Below are 14,293 nucleotides of genomic sequence, written 5' to 3' on the forward strand. Positions count from 1 at the left end.
TTATCTTTATACGCAGATGATATGATAGTATACTTAGCAAGCCCTAAAGACTCAGTGAGAAAACTACTGGACATAGTTGACCAATTCAACAAAGTGGCAGGATTCAAGATCAATATGCAAAAATCAATTTATTTCTCTGTACTGACAAAGAGAATATAGAAATGGAGCTAAGAAAAACAATAGAATATAGAAATGAAGCTAAGAAAAACAATACTCAAAAAAGATTATGAGATATCATCTCACCCCAGTAACAATAGCAAAGTTCAGCAGAGAAGCAAACAACAAATTCTGGTGAGGTTGTGGAGAAATTGGAGCCCTTTTTCCCTGTTGGTGGGAGTGTAAAATGGTGCAACCACTATGGAAGGCAGTATGACACTTTCTCAAAAACTTTGAAATAGAAATACCATTTGACTCAGCAATTGCACTACTTGGAATATACCCTAAGAACCAGAACTTCCACTCATATAGATATGTGTATACCCATGGTTATTGCTGTGTTGTTCACAATAGCAAAGAGGGAGAAACAGCCCAAGTACCTATCAACAAATTAATGGCTAGAGAAACTGTGATATATTCACACAATGGAATACTATGCAGCACTGAAAAACAAGGAACTCAAGAAATATACTACAAAATGGGTGTCCCTGGAGGACATTATGCTATGTGAAATATCTCAGTCACAAAAGGACAAATATTGAATAATGCCACTGTTATAAAACACAACAGACATTGGGGTTGGGGGAAAACTAAGAAGGGGGGATAAATAATGAACACTGAGTTGTAACAGATTAAAGAAAGAATTGTTTAAAAGGAATATATGATTAGGCATTATTTGCATGACAACAGTCCAGAATAAGGTGCATAGCAAAGTGGACTGGGGTAGGTAGGGGGAAGGGAAGAAATGTGCAACAATGATTGATTTTTTTTTTAAGAGAAAAGCAAATTTTGGAGTGGGTAGGGAGGAAAATGTACAACAATGAAAGAAGGGAAAGTTAAGTTTTCTGTAAACTTTCATTAAAATCACAAAATTATATTTTAAAAATTACATCCTAAAAAGGAAAAACAATGCTCGTCACAATTGCTAACCACAAAATTAAATACTTGGGAGTAAAGCTAACTAGAAACACAAAAGACATTATCAAAGAAAATTTAAAAATATTACTACGAGAAACAAAAAGAGACCTGGAAAACTTAAAGAATATACCATATTCATGGATAGGAAGACTCACTGCTTGAAAATGACAATTCCACCAAAGACAATCTACAAGTTCAATGCAATCCCAATACAAATTCTAATTCCATTCTTCAGTGAGATGGGAAAGGCAACTTACAATTTCATCTGGAATGGAAAGAGACTCCGGATAAGTAAAGAACACCTTAAAAAGAGAAACAAGTTTGGAAGTACCACACTCCCTGATCTCAAATCCTACTCCACAGCCATGGTGGTCAAGACAGAGTGGTACTGGTACAATGACAGACACATAGATCAATGGGATAGAATTGAGAACCCAGAAATCCGCTCATCTACCTATGGTCAACTGCTTTTTGACAAGGAGATACAAATCATTTAAGTGGGGAAATGACAGCCTTTTTAACAAATGGTGTTGGCAAAATTGGAAAACCATCTTTAGAAAACACAAACAAGACCCACACCTCACATCATACACACACAAAAAAACCCAACTCAAAATGTATCATGGATCTAGAAGTGAAATCAAGGACTCTAAACTTCATCACAGAAAAGCTAGGAAGAATTCTAGAAGTCCTAATCCACAATATGAACAGTCTTCCTTACATCTTGAAAACCCTACAACCAGGAGAGAATAAAATAGATGAATGGAACCTTCTAAAAATCAAATAGCTATGCACATAAAAAAAATTTCTCCAATAGGGTAAAAAGGAAAGCCACAGACTGGGGGGAAAAATATTTGACAATGACATACCTGATAAGGAATTCATATCTAAAATGTATAATACTCCAGCACCTCAGCAAGAGAAAGGTAAGCAACCCAATCGCAAAATGGACAGAGGATATGAACAGACACTTCACCAAACAAGACATTCAGATGGCAAACACGTGAAGAAATGTCCAAAATGCCTATTGTTGTCAAGTGCCATTGAGTCGCAGACGACTCATAGAGACCCTGTGAATGAAAGACCTGAATACTTGTATAAATTTCATTGTTTCTCTGAGTTCATAGAGTTTCCAGAGGCAAGCTATTTTGGAAGTGGATGCCACTCCTGTTTCCAAGCTTGTTTTAGTGGGGAGCGCCACAAAACATTGTCTACCATGGGTAACCATTATCACATTTGACACATCAGTGTCACAGTTTTCAACATCACAGCAACCTTGAGTTATCTCTGTACAGCAAATGGATAGACAAGTGCTACGCTACTTAGATGAATGTTTGACCCAATCCAATTAAAACCAGGCCTGAGGGCTGCAGATTAAAATCATCCACTTTTGGCTTGGTAGCATCACTTTCTGTCCACTAGGCCAACTGAACTTTCTCTGTGTTGTTGTTGCTAAACGCCATCGAGTCATAGATGACTCATAGAGACCCTATGAGCAAAAGACTTGAACAAAATGCCTAACTCTTAAAATAAAAAGATGGTTTTTAAATGCCTAGCTCTCAGAGAGATACAAATCAAAACAACTATGAAATATCATCTCACCCCAGTAATAATAGCAAAGCTCAGCAGAGCAGCAAACAACAAATGCTGTTGAGGTTGTGGAGAGGTTGGAACCCTTATTCACTGTTGGTGGGAGTGTAAAATGGTGTGCAACCTCTATGGAAGAAGGTCTGGCACTTTCACAAAAAGTTGGAAATAGAAATACCATTGGACCCAGAAATTCCAGTACTAAGAATACACCATAAAAAAACCAGAGCTTCCATGCAAACAGATATATGCACACCCATATTTATTGCTGCATTATTCACAATAGCAAAGAGATGGAAGCAACCCAAGTGCCCATCAAAAAATGAATGGGTAGAAAAAACACTGTATAATCACACAGTGGAATATTACACAGCACTGAAAAACAAGGAATTCATAAAATATTACACAACTGGGGTGACCTTGGAGGACATTATGCTGAGTGAATTATCTAAGTCACAAAAGGACCAATACTGAATAACACCACTGTTATAAAACAGGACTGTTATGGGGTTTAGGGAGAGACCAAGAAAAGAGGGGATAAATAATGGACACTGCTTTGGAACAGATGAAGGAAAGAACTGTTCAAAGGGAGGGAATATATTATTAGGCATTAGATCTATAACAACAGTCCAGAATAAGAGCTGCATAGCAAAGTGGATGGGAAAGGGCAGAATTATGCAACAACAAGTGAATTTTTAAAAAAAAAAGTAAACTGGGGCAAAATGTACAACAATGAATGAATGAAAGTCTAACTTTTCTGTAAAACTGTCACTACAATCACATAACAACAACAAAAAAGAAACCAAAGGAAATATTGCATCGGGCAAATCTGCTGCCAAGGACCACCTATAAGGTTTTAAAGAATAAAAATACTGAGATAAAGCATAAGAATATCACTTTAAAAAATATTAAATATACCAAAGAACTAACAAATCTGTCTTGGAGCAAGTGCAACCAGGTCAGACTTTAGAAGCAAGAATAATGAGACTTTGTCTCACATACTTTGGACATGATAATAGGAGGGGTCAATCCCTGTAAGAGGATATCATACCTAGGAAAGTAGAAAATCAGCCAAAAAAACCAAGCCCCTCGGTGAGAAGCCACACAGTGGCTCCAGCACAGCAGAGAGCACAAAGCTAGTATGTCATCTGGCAGGATTTGTTCTGTTGTACAAATGTCACTATAAATCCACACCAACTAGACAGCAGCCAACAATATGGTAAGCACATTTTCCAACTCATTCATTTCTCATTTTTTTTAGTATTTAAAAAATTTATACTGCTCTGTGTACAAAATTCATATGCCCAATCATTTCTTAATACCAAATAAATTAGTGTTCATGTTTCTTTGATTTTCCTAACATTTTTAAACTGTTTGTTTCAACTGGAATCTCTCAGTGCAGTCTAGAGTTGTTGGGGTGATTGGATAATCTGTAGATTGTCTCACTTCTTCACCCCCCTTAATATTTTTTTAGTTAAATAAACTTAATTTGTTTAATAAAATTCCTTTCACTCACGGAGTTTTACTTCTTCTGACTATATTGTATGATGTTTTTCTATATGTCCTATAAATTGGTAGTAACTAGAGTCTTAAATGGTAACACCTTTGATATTACGCTTCATCTATCCATTCATCCAATATGCTTGTTTGAACCATCATCTACTCTGTGCCACGGCTGGGGCTGTGGGCACATGTGTGAAATGACAATAGTAGTTGAATTTATAACCTCATGGAGCATTCCAAAGATCCATTTTTTAAAATGTCTAGTCAGGACATCTCCAGACATCTGACAGTCTCCATGAAGTTCAACCCTTTCCTGACCTCAGACCACAGCAAGAACCACAAAGGCCACTTCAGTGCCCCCTCGCACATGCTCAGGAAGATCATGTGCTCCCCATTGTCCAAGGAGCTGCTGTAGAAGTACAATGTCCACTCCCTGACCATTTGCAAGGATGACAAGGTCCAGGGGGTTTGAAGATACTGCAAAGGTCAGCAAACTGGCAAGGTAGTCCAGGTGTACAGAAAGAAGTATATCAACCACAATAAAAGCGTGCAGCCTGCGAAGGCTCGTGGTTCAGCTGTCCCTGTGGCCCCTCACCAGATCAAGATCATTATCACCAGGCTGAAATAGAACATAATTGGGGGGGGGGGCGGGGAGGGAAGTTCTTGAAAGCAAACCCAAATATCAACCAGCTGGAAAACAGAAAGGCAAATATAAGGAAGAATTTACTGAGGAAATGCAGGTATAAATGTAACCTGATGAGAAACCAGCTTATCATTAGATTTCTAACCAAATGTATGTTCTTGTGAACTTTTCAAAAATTCCCTCCCACTCAGAAGCAGGTCTGTAAATTTTCCTTTGCAATTTTGATTAATAATTTTAAGGATAAAAATTGGGAATTATTTCCACTTGAAAAAAGCAAAATATCTGGTGTGTGTGAAGCAGTAAGTACAAACGAGAAAGGTTATGGGACACACTGGACTGGTGGCAGGCATGAACACGAATGCGTTCATAACGCATAATAACAGCATCCGCTGTTATTGTTGACAGGAGACTGGAAGATGTCCTTACAGCGGGACCTAAGTCTGCACCCCCCTAGGGGAGAAGAACATAGACTCAGGAGAATGGCAAGTGCAGAGGCCATGCAGGAGCACATCAGTGTGTCAGGGACATGCTAAGAAAAGTTTGTGATGTCTGAAGCAGGGCAACCAAACACTGAAAGTGTTTGGGATTCAGGTAGAGTAGTCCTTAGAGGCAAGGATGGTGAAGCTTTATTTCACATAAGGCTATTCCTTGAAAAGGGACATCGTGCTTGGAAAGGTGGAGGGTCAGTGAAAGAGAAGAAAACCCTAGACAAGATGGATTGACACAGTAACTGCAGCAATGGACTCACATGGCACAGATGGTGAAGATGACACAGGACAGGACAAGGTTCAGCTCTGCTATTCACAGGGTCACTATGGTTCATACTTGACTCAACAGCACTTAACAATAACATGTTCTGATGCTGTTGTTACCATTGTAGTTATGTGCCATTGAGTCAGTTGCAACTCATAGCAACCCTATGTACAAAAGTCCTGAAACCTGCTCTACCCTGTGCCAACATTACTGTCTCTGACACATCTACCTTCATTACCACAGTCACTGTATTACCCCAATCCATCCCATCCATGGTCTCCCTCTTTCTCTATCCCTCCACCCTTCCAAACATAATGTCCCCCTCCAAGGACCAGTCCGTCCTTGCAATATGCCCAAAGTATGTCAGATGAAGCCTCAAAATCTTTGCCTCCAAGAAGCAGGCTGACTTCACCCTCCCTAGGACAAAGCTGTTTGTTCTTCTGGCAGTCCATAGTATATTAAAAACTCTTCTCCAACACCACAGCTCAAAGGCATCAATTTGTCTTCTACTTTCCCTAGTCATTGTCCAGTTCTCTGACACATAGCAAGCAATTGCAAAGGATTTCAGGTGCACCTTAATCTCCAGACTGATGTCGTTGTTCTTCAATACTTAGGAAAGGTCACTGACAGTCAACTTTCCCAAGGCAATTCATCTCTTGATTTCCTGACTGCTGGTACCAAGAGTGTTGATTGTGGAGCCAAGCAAACTAAATCTGTTAACAATCTTAATCTCTTCACCATCCATCATGATCCTGTCAATTGGCCCAGTGATGAGAATCTTTGTTTTCTTGATGTTGAGCTTCAATCCATGAAGGCTGCAGAAGTGCTTCAGATCCTCCTCAGTTTCAGCAAACAGGGTTATGTCATCTGCATAACAGAGGTTGTTGATGAATCTTCCTTCAAAACTGATGCCACATTCCCTTCATACAGCCCAGCCTCCTGGATGATGTTCTGCAAATAATTGAAAAGGTATGGAGACAGAATACATCCCTGGCATACACTCTTCCCAGTTTTGAACCATGCATTGTCTTCTTGCTCTGTTCTGACCACTACCTCCTGGTGCAACTATATGTTTTGCATGAGCACTATCAAATGTTCTGGATTCCCATTCTTCTCAGAGTCAGCCACAGTTTGTTGTGATCCACACAGTCAAACGCCTTTGCATAATCAATGAAGCACAGATAACATTCCTCTGGTACTCTCTGCTTTCAGCCAAGATCCATCTAAAATTAGCTGTAACTTCCCTAGTACCACAGCTTTTTCTAAGCCCAGCCTGCACTTCTGGCAATTCTCTGTTGACGTGCTGCTCCAGTGGTTTTTGGATAATTTTCAGCAGACTCTTGCTTGTATGTGATATTAATTCTATTGTTTAGTAGTTTCCACACTCTCTTGGGTCACCTTTCTTTGGAATGACAATAAATATAGATCTCTTCCAGTCATTTGGCCAGGTGGTTGTCCTCCAGATTTCTTGGCATAACTTAGTGAGTGCATCCAGGGCAGCATCTGTTTGTTCAAATATGTCAATTGGTATGCCATCAATTATTGGGGCCTTGTTTTTTGCCAATTCTTTCAGAGCAGCTTGAACTTCTTCCTTCATCACCACAGGCTCTTGCTCACACATTGTTTCATGATATTCTTCTGTGTCAGCCAATAACTTCTGGTACAGTGATGCTGTATACTCCTTCTTTTAATGCTTCTTGGATCATTTAATATTCTCCCCAGAACATCCTTCAGTATTGCAACTCATGGCTTAAATCTGTTTCTAAAATCCTTCATCTTAAGAAATTATGAGCAAGTCTGGCACTTTTGATTTTCTGACTCCAGCTCTTTGCACATTTCATTATAAGACTTTGCTTTGTCTTCCCAAGCTACCTTTTGAACATAGAGACCAGAAAGATTAGATGGTAATACTATTGGGTGTTTTGACTGGAGATTCTCTAGAGGAATCCTGATCAAAAGGGGAAGGAAATATAGAACAAAATTTAAAATTCCCAATGAAATCCAGACTTTCTATAGTCATTGAGACTAGATGAATCCCTAAAAGCATAACCCTGAAATCATCTTTACACCTTAAACCAAAATTATCCCCCAGGGTCGTCTTTGAATAAACAAACAAAAAAAACCCCTTATCTTAATTATTGTTGATTGCTGTTGAGTCAAGCACAACTCATAGCCACCTTATGAACAAAAGGCCTGAAGCCTTACTGTAACTATCATCATTTATCAAAGTTCATAGAGTTTCCAGAGGCATGCTATTTAGGAAGTGGATGCCACTCTTGCTCCCAAACCTGTCTTAAACTGGGAGCTCCACCAAATACTGTCCACCATGGGTAACAGATTTGAGCATTGTGCTCTTTTTAAAAAATTATCTATGTGAGATAAAATGGATAACAGCAATTTGAAAGGTTATATGGGGAGCTTAGGGGATTGTGAGTTTAAGTAATGATGGTGGGAAAAAAAAAAAAAAAAGTAATGATGGTGGAACAATATGGAAAAACATTCTGAAAATGATTATACAACATACAGAAAACAATCAATGTCACTAACTTATATATGTAGAACTCTGAAATATAGCATCTCTTTTGTTATGTATACTTTTATCAACATTTTTTTAAAAGACCTCTCATAGAACTGCCCCATTTTTTTTGTAGGTTGGAGACCGCTGTTACCAGGAGGGGTTGTATTATGCTGCCAAGCTGCTGTACAGCAGTATTTGTAACTTTGCCTGCCTGGCTTCCACCTTAGTCCACCTCGGGGAGTACCAGGCAGCAGTGGACAGCAGCTGCAGGGCCAACAACATACACACATGGAAGGAGGTAAGCTCTAGAAAGTTCCAGGAGAGTTCTGTCCAATATTGTTCTCACACTGTCTGTGCTCCATATTCTGTCATTTGGGATGAAGGTGGGATCTGCCTTTTAGGGAATTTTGTTTGTTTCTTTATAATCCAATCCTTAGAGTGAGCTTTGGTGGCCTAGTGGCAAGAATCTGTGCGTGCGGTTCAAATCCACTAGATGCTGTGCTGGAGAAGGAGGAGTAATCTCCTCCTGTGCTGGTCAGATCCAATTAAACGGTACACAACCAAAAAAAAAAAATCCTTCTTTTTTATTTTTAAAAATATACTTATTTTTTAATTCAAAATGCTTGAGAGAGTTTTAAAAGTCCAAAGGATCAAAGGTATGTAAGTTTAATAAAGCTTATAGGGAGGTGGAGGTGGTTGCTGCATATGCCTCTACTGCTTCAGCTTCACCTTCATCCTGACCTGTGTGGTGCCTTGGAGTTACTCCCAGCTCAAAACTAGAAAATTCTAACTTCCTGTGTTCATAAAAGTCGATGACGGTAGTGGTGATGAATATAACACTTCCAGCAGCAACCATTGATATTGCAATGCAGAAAAATCATATCATTTCGATTTCCAAGGCACCAAAGTATATCCAGAAATCAAAATTACAAATCTAATTCATAAAAAGCAGATGCATCTGTAGATTTTATGTGATAATTGGCCCTACACTATTGTCCATCACCTTGTCTAAAAGTTAACGTGGGAGGATCATAGCAAGTCTTAACTGTTATTAATGGCAGCACTTTGACAATAGCAACAGCAAACAATCACCAGGAGGAAATGCAGTCAGTATTTTAATCCTTTGAGATGGCTCCAAGAACCTCATCAGCTACTGTTTATCCTTGTAAGCAAAGGTACAAGGAACCTGTATTAGGCCACTCAACTCCAAAAAGGTGTTTTATTAGCGTATAAGTGTTCTCTCTCTACCCATATCATACCTTTTCAATCCATATGCAGAACAGATCGTTCAGGAGGCTTGACTTGATGAGGAGGAATGCGGCATCAGGATTGAAGGAATATTCATCAACAGCCTATGTTACACAGATGGAACAACCTTGTTTGCTGAAACTGAGGAGGACCTGAAGTTCTTGCTGTCGAAGATCAAGGACTGTAGTCTTCAATATGAAGTGAAGCTCAACATCAAGAAGACAAAGATTCTCATCACTGGGCCAGTTGGCAGCACCATGATGGATAGAGAAGAGATTGAGGTTGTTTACAGTTACGCCTTACTCAGCTCCACAATCAACACTCTTGACACCAGCCATCAGGAAATAAAAGACAAATTGCATTAGGTAAATCTACTATCAGGAACCTTTCCAGAGTACTGAGAAGCAATGATGTCCGTCTAGAGACTAAGGTGAACCTGATCCAGTCCTTGGTCTTCGCAATTACTTGCTATGCTTCAGAAAGCTGGATAATAATTAAGGATGATGGAAGAAGGATTGATGCCTTTGTGTTGTGGTGTTGGAGAAGAGTCTTGAACATAACATGGACTGACAAGAAAACAAATAGTTTTGTCTTTGAGAGGATGAAACCAAGTCTTTCCTTGGAGGCTAGAAGTTTACCACACATAACAACAGGAAACATTATGAAACATGGACCATGAGTGAAATAACTCAGTTATAAAAAGATAAAAACTATAAGACTCTACTATAAAAATAAGAGGGTTATTGAGTGTGGGGAGGAAAGGAGAGCAGGAACAAAATGGACAGATAGTGATATCTGTAGTGGGTTAGGGGAAGGGAAGATCAACCTGAAGTGAATGAATGTGTGGACACACAGCATGTGTATTGAAATTAACAATCTTCAATGGGATGGGCATAACAGATCAAACAGAGAGGAGACAAGGGAGAAGGGAAGAGAGAGAAAAAAGATACAGCAAGGTTTATGCACTATAGTTTTCTATAGGATGTTGCAAATAATGGCACTGTTGTTATGTGCCCTCAAGTCACCTGCAATTCATAGTGACTCTTTGTTCTGAACTCTGCCCTCTCTTGAGCCAGTCTTACACCTACCTCCATTACCTCAGTTACTGAGTCAAGCCATCTCATCCGGGGTCTTCCTCTCCCGTGCTGTCCCTCCACCTTTCCAAGCATGTTGTTCTTCTCCAAGATCTGGTCCTTCCTGATCAGGAGCCCAAAGTATGAGATGGAGCTTCAAACTTCTTGCCTCCAAGGAGAAACTTGGTTTCTCCTTCTCCAAGACAGACCTGTCCGTTCTTTTAGTAGTCCATGGGATGTCCGATGCTCTTCTCCAACATCACAACTCAAAGGCATTGAATCTTCTTCTGTCATCCTTAGTCATTGTCCAGCTCTTTGATGTATAGCAAATATTGTGAATACAATGGCCTGGATGAGGTGCGCCTTAATCCCTAGACTGACATCATTACTCTTTAGCACTCTGGAGAGGTCCTTGACAGCAGACTTCCCCAACGCAATTTGTCTTTTGATTTCCTGACTACTGGTGCCAAGAGCGTAGATTGTGAAACCGAGCTAACTGAAATTATTAACAATCTCAATCTCTTCTCCATCCATCATGATTCTGCCAGTTGGCCCAGTGGTTGGGAATCTTTGTCCTTTTTTTTTTTTTTTGTAAACTCAGAATAAAATAATGGGATGGTTTTTAAGTGAAATCAAAGAATCTTTGTCTTCTTGATGTTGAGCTTCAATTCATATTGAAGACTTCAGTCCTTGACCTTTTACAGCAAATGCTTCAGGCCCTCTTTAGTTTCAGCAAGCAAAGTTGTGTCACGTGCATTACACAGTTGTTGATGAATCCTTCACCAATCCTGATGTCACATTCCTCCTCATAAAGCCTATCCTCCTGAATTATCTATTCTGCATACAGATGGAAAAGAAAATGGCATTATACAATGGTAATTAATGTTATGAAATGAAACGTATGTGAGTGACTGAATGAAACCAAATTTTTACATTTTAAAAAACAAACACATTTTTTAAATGGCTATTTTGCCCTCCCTCTGTCAGAAACAGAGGGGATTCTTCCCTGACTTTCCTGAGAAAAACCTGATGGAGTTTCTGGAAATTAAGCACATGTGGGTGGACTTCCCTTCCCCAAGACTGCACTTTTAGGAGGTTTAATCTCTCAAATGTGTCCAGCGTCCCTTTTCCAGTGACTGGTCAGTTACCCTCTAGTTCACCAGATGCAAGGCCTCGTTGTGACCAGGGTCTCTACTCCTGAGAAGCAGTGAGCCTGTGTTTATCTGTCTGTCCAGCTTTCGTGCCAGGGATTTGCTTGTGCTCTCAACTCTGATGGAATTAATGTTGAAGTGTTGCTGGTTCCATTTCTTTGTTTAACTGAAAGGACAGGAAGGATAACTTCTTATGTCCTAGATTGGACTACGTGACAACTTATGAGTCTGGTTGGTTTAAAGTTCTCTGATAATATAGAATCATCTGTAAGGGGAAGAGTTGATAAGATGATATGTATGATATGTAATATAATAATATATCAATAATAAATAATATATCAATAATAATAAATAATATTATATCAATAAGATGATATGTAAGATGATAAGACTGTGTGTTCATGAATTTCTGAAGCTTAATTTGATAAAAGGTTAGAATCATCCCATGCTGCCAGTATCTTACAGAACAATTTGAATCAAAGATTCAAACTAGATTCATAAGAGGCCCTAGAATGAAGGATACAATTGCTGACATCAGCAGTGGCTGGAAGTAGAGAATGTCAGAAATATGTTTTACTTGTGAATTATTGACTTGATTATGCAACTGTGGATCATAATAAAACACAGACAACATTTTGAAAACTAAGAATTCAAGAAGGAAAAGCTATTCTTTGGAAAGGGACATCATACTTGGAAAGCTAGAAGGACTGCAAAAGAGAAGAAGACCCTCAACAAGATGGACTGATACAGGTCTACGGCAATGGACTCAAACGTGTCGAGGACGGTACAGAGTAGGACAGGGTTCAGATCTGTTGTCCATCGGTTTATAGGGTTGCTATGAGTCAACTATGCTCAAGTTTATAGCATCTAAAAATACCAACACTAAGCTCAATAGTAGGGCCTTGATTCATGTATACATGCATTTCAATATAATTTGAAAAGTAAGCTGTCAAATAGAATACAGGGTGTAACTCAATTTTTAGCTTGTGTGCATGTATGTGTTGTTGATGTTGTTGTTAAGTGCCATAGAGTAATAGACGACCCATAACAACCCTGTGAATGAAAGTCTTGAATACAAAACTTTCATGTTTTCCCCAAGTTCATAGCATTTCTGGATTCATGTGCAAAGCTTATGTCTCTGGCTAGCATTGATGAGTTATCCCTAGGTTAGTCCACTGTTTTTGTTGATCTACATTTTCTGCCTCCTTCAGCATAAAAACATGTGCTGTATAAAAGGTAAGGAAGCAGAGATGCGTATGAGTCAAGCTGTGTTTGTGGTGCAACAAGATCTGTGTGAAAAGTTCAGACTAACGTGTTTCTTGAGTCTGTTTGAGCACAGAATCGCTCTAAACAGAGCAGCACTTCACATCTGAGACACTTCTGATCACAACATATGCACAGAGTACAGTACGCAAAATAGCTTAAAAACAATTACTGAAGAGGGTTGGGAAAGGGCAGATTGAGAAAAAAAAAATTACTATGGAAGGCGGTTTGGTACTTTCTCCAAAAGTTGAAAAAAAGTTAAGGAAACATCATTTGACCCAGACATTTCACTGCTGAGTGAAAAAATTAGGGCTGTGAAGCAAAGAGATGTTGAACACCCATGTTTGTTGCAGCATTGTTCATGATAACAAAGAAATGGAAGCAGCCTAGGTTCCTGTCAACAAATAGATGGATAGAAAAACTGTGGTACATTCACACCACAGAATATTACACAGCACTGAAAAACAATGAAGCTGTAAAACATTACACAACATGGATGAGTCTGAAAGACATCAAGCTGGGTGAAATGTCTCAGTTAGGACAAATACTGCATAACAGCAGTGTTGCATAATGAGCAGATGTACGTGTGGGTCTGACTTCTATTCACTTCATAAACGACAATAGTCCCCATCAATAATATCCATAGTACTAAACAAATGGCTACCTGGTCAGATATGCCACCCACATGCTCCTGCACTTATTTTTACCAGTCATTGGGTCCAATGTCCGATGTGATTTGACTCACAGACTTTACTCACGGTTGTGGGAATTATTAGGTTAATAGGTTGCAGAAGCAAATAGTATCACACAATGCAAGTCCAGATTTAGTTCAGCAGTTGCATGCCAGATTAACAAGACACAATTCTTCAATTAGTTCAGATAGCTTCTCAATCAACAAGTGAAAATCTAGGTTCGGTTCAGCCACACAAATGGACCTCCAGTTACCTCAACCATTCAGCAAAATTTACCTCAGGGCAGCTACAAGTCAGTTTTCCCTTCAATCATCCAGCTAAAAAAACCTTTAACTGTGCCTCCATCTCCAGGTTTCCTTGAGTTACACCTTGCCATAGTCTCTTCACAACCATGCCACAATCTCTTCATACTCTCTCCACCACCGTCTCTCACAGTGTGAAAAGTGCTCTCTTTTATTTTTTTAAAGTGCTCTCTTATATTGATCCCATAGCTGTTGATGATTTGCAAGACCATGTGTCTACCATTAAGGTAGCTAGAGATCGTGCCCCAATGCGGGGAGGGAGTTTGTGTGTAACGCAATAGATAGAAAAGCCAATTTTCAGTGTTTCTGACACAACAGCTCTTATATAATAGGCTTGACATGTGGAGATGTGGGGACAAAAACAGGAAAATAGTGAATAGATAATGGACACTGCACTGTAACAGATGAGAGGAAGGAATGTATGATTAGGTATTATATGTATGACAATTAGCAATATGGAACAAGAAGTGCTTTACATTTTTTTCT

General features: G+C 39.2%; 1 protein-coding gene across 1 annotated transcript in view; it reads left to right on the forward strand.

Moving 5' to 3' along the window:
• Positions 1-14,293, forward strand: part of CLTCL1 (clathrin, heavy chain-like 1) — a 279,619-nt gene that overhangs the window by 226,334 nt on the left and 38,992 nt on the right. The window contains exon 23 of the mRNA XM_006902527.1: positions 8,212-8,376. Coding sequence (XP_006902589.1) covers positions 8,212-8,376 — 165 coding nt within the window. The remainder of the gene's footprint in view (positions 1-8,211; positions 8,377-14,293) is intronic.

This window comes from Elephantulus edwardii, unplaced genomic scaffold (assembly GCF_000299155.1).
Source record: "Elephantulus edwardii isolate Elephantulus edwardi_28Jun2011 unplaced genomic scaffold, EleEdw1.0 scaffold00424, whole genome shotgun sequence".
In the NCBI taxonomy this organism is placed as follows: Eukaryota; Metazoa; Chordata; class Mammalia; order Macroscelidea; family Macroscelididae; genus Elephantulus; species Elephantulus edwardii.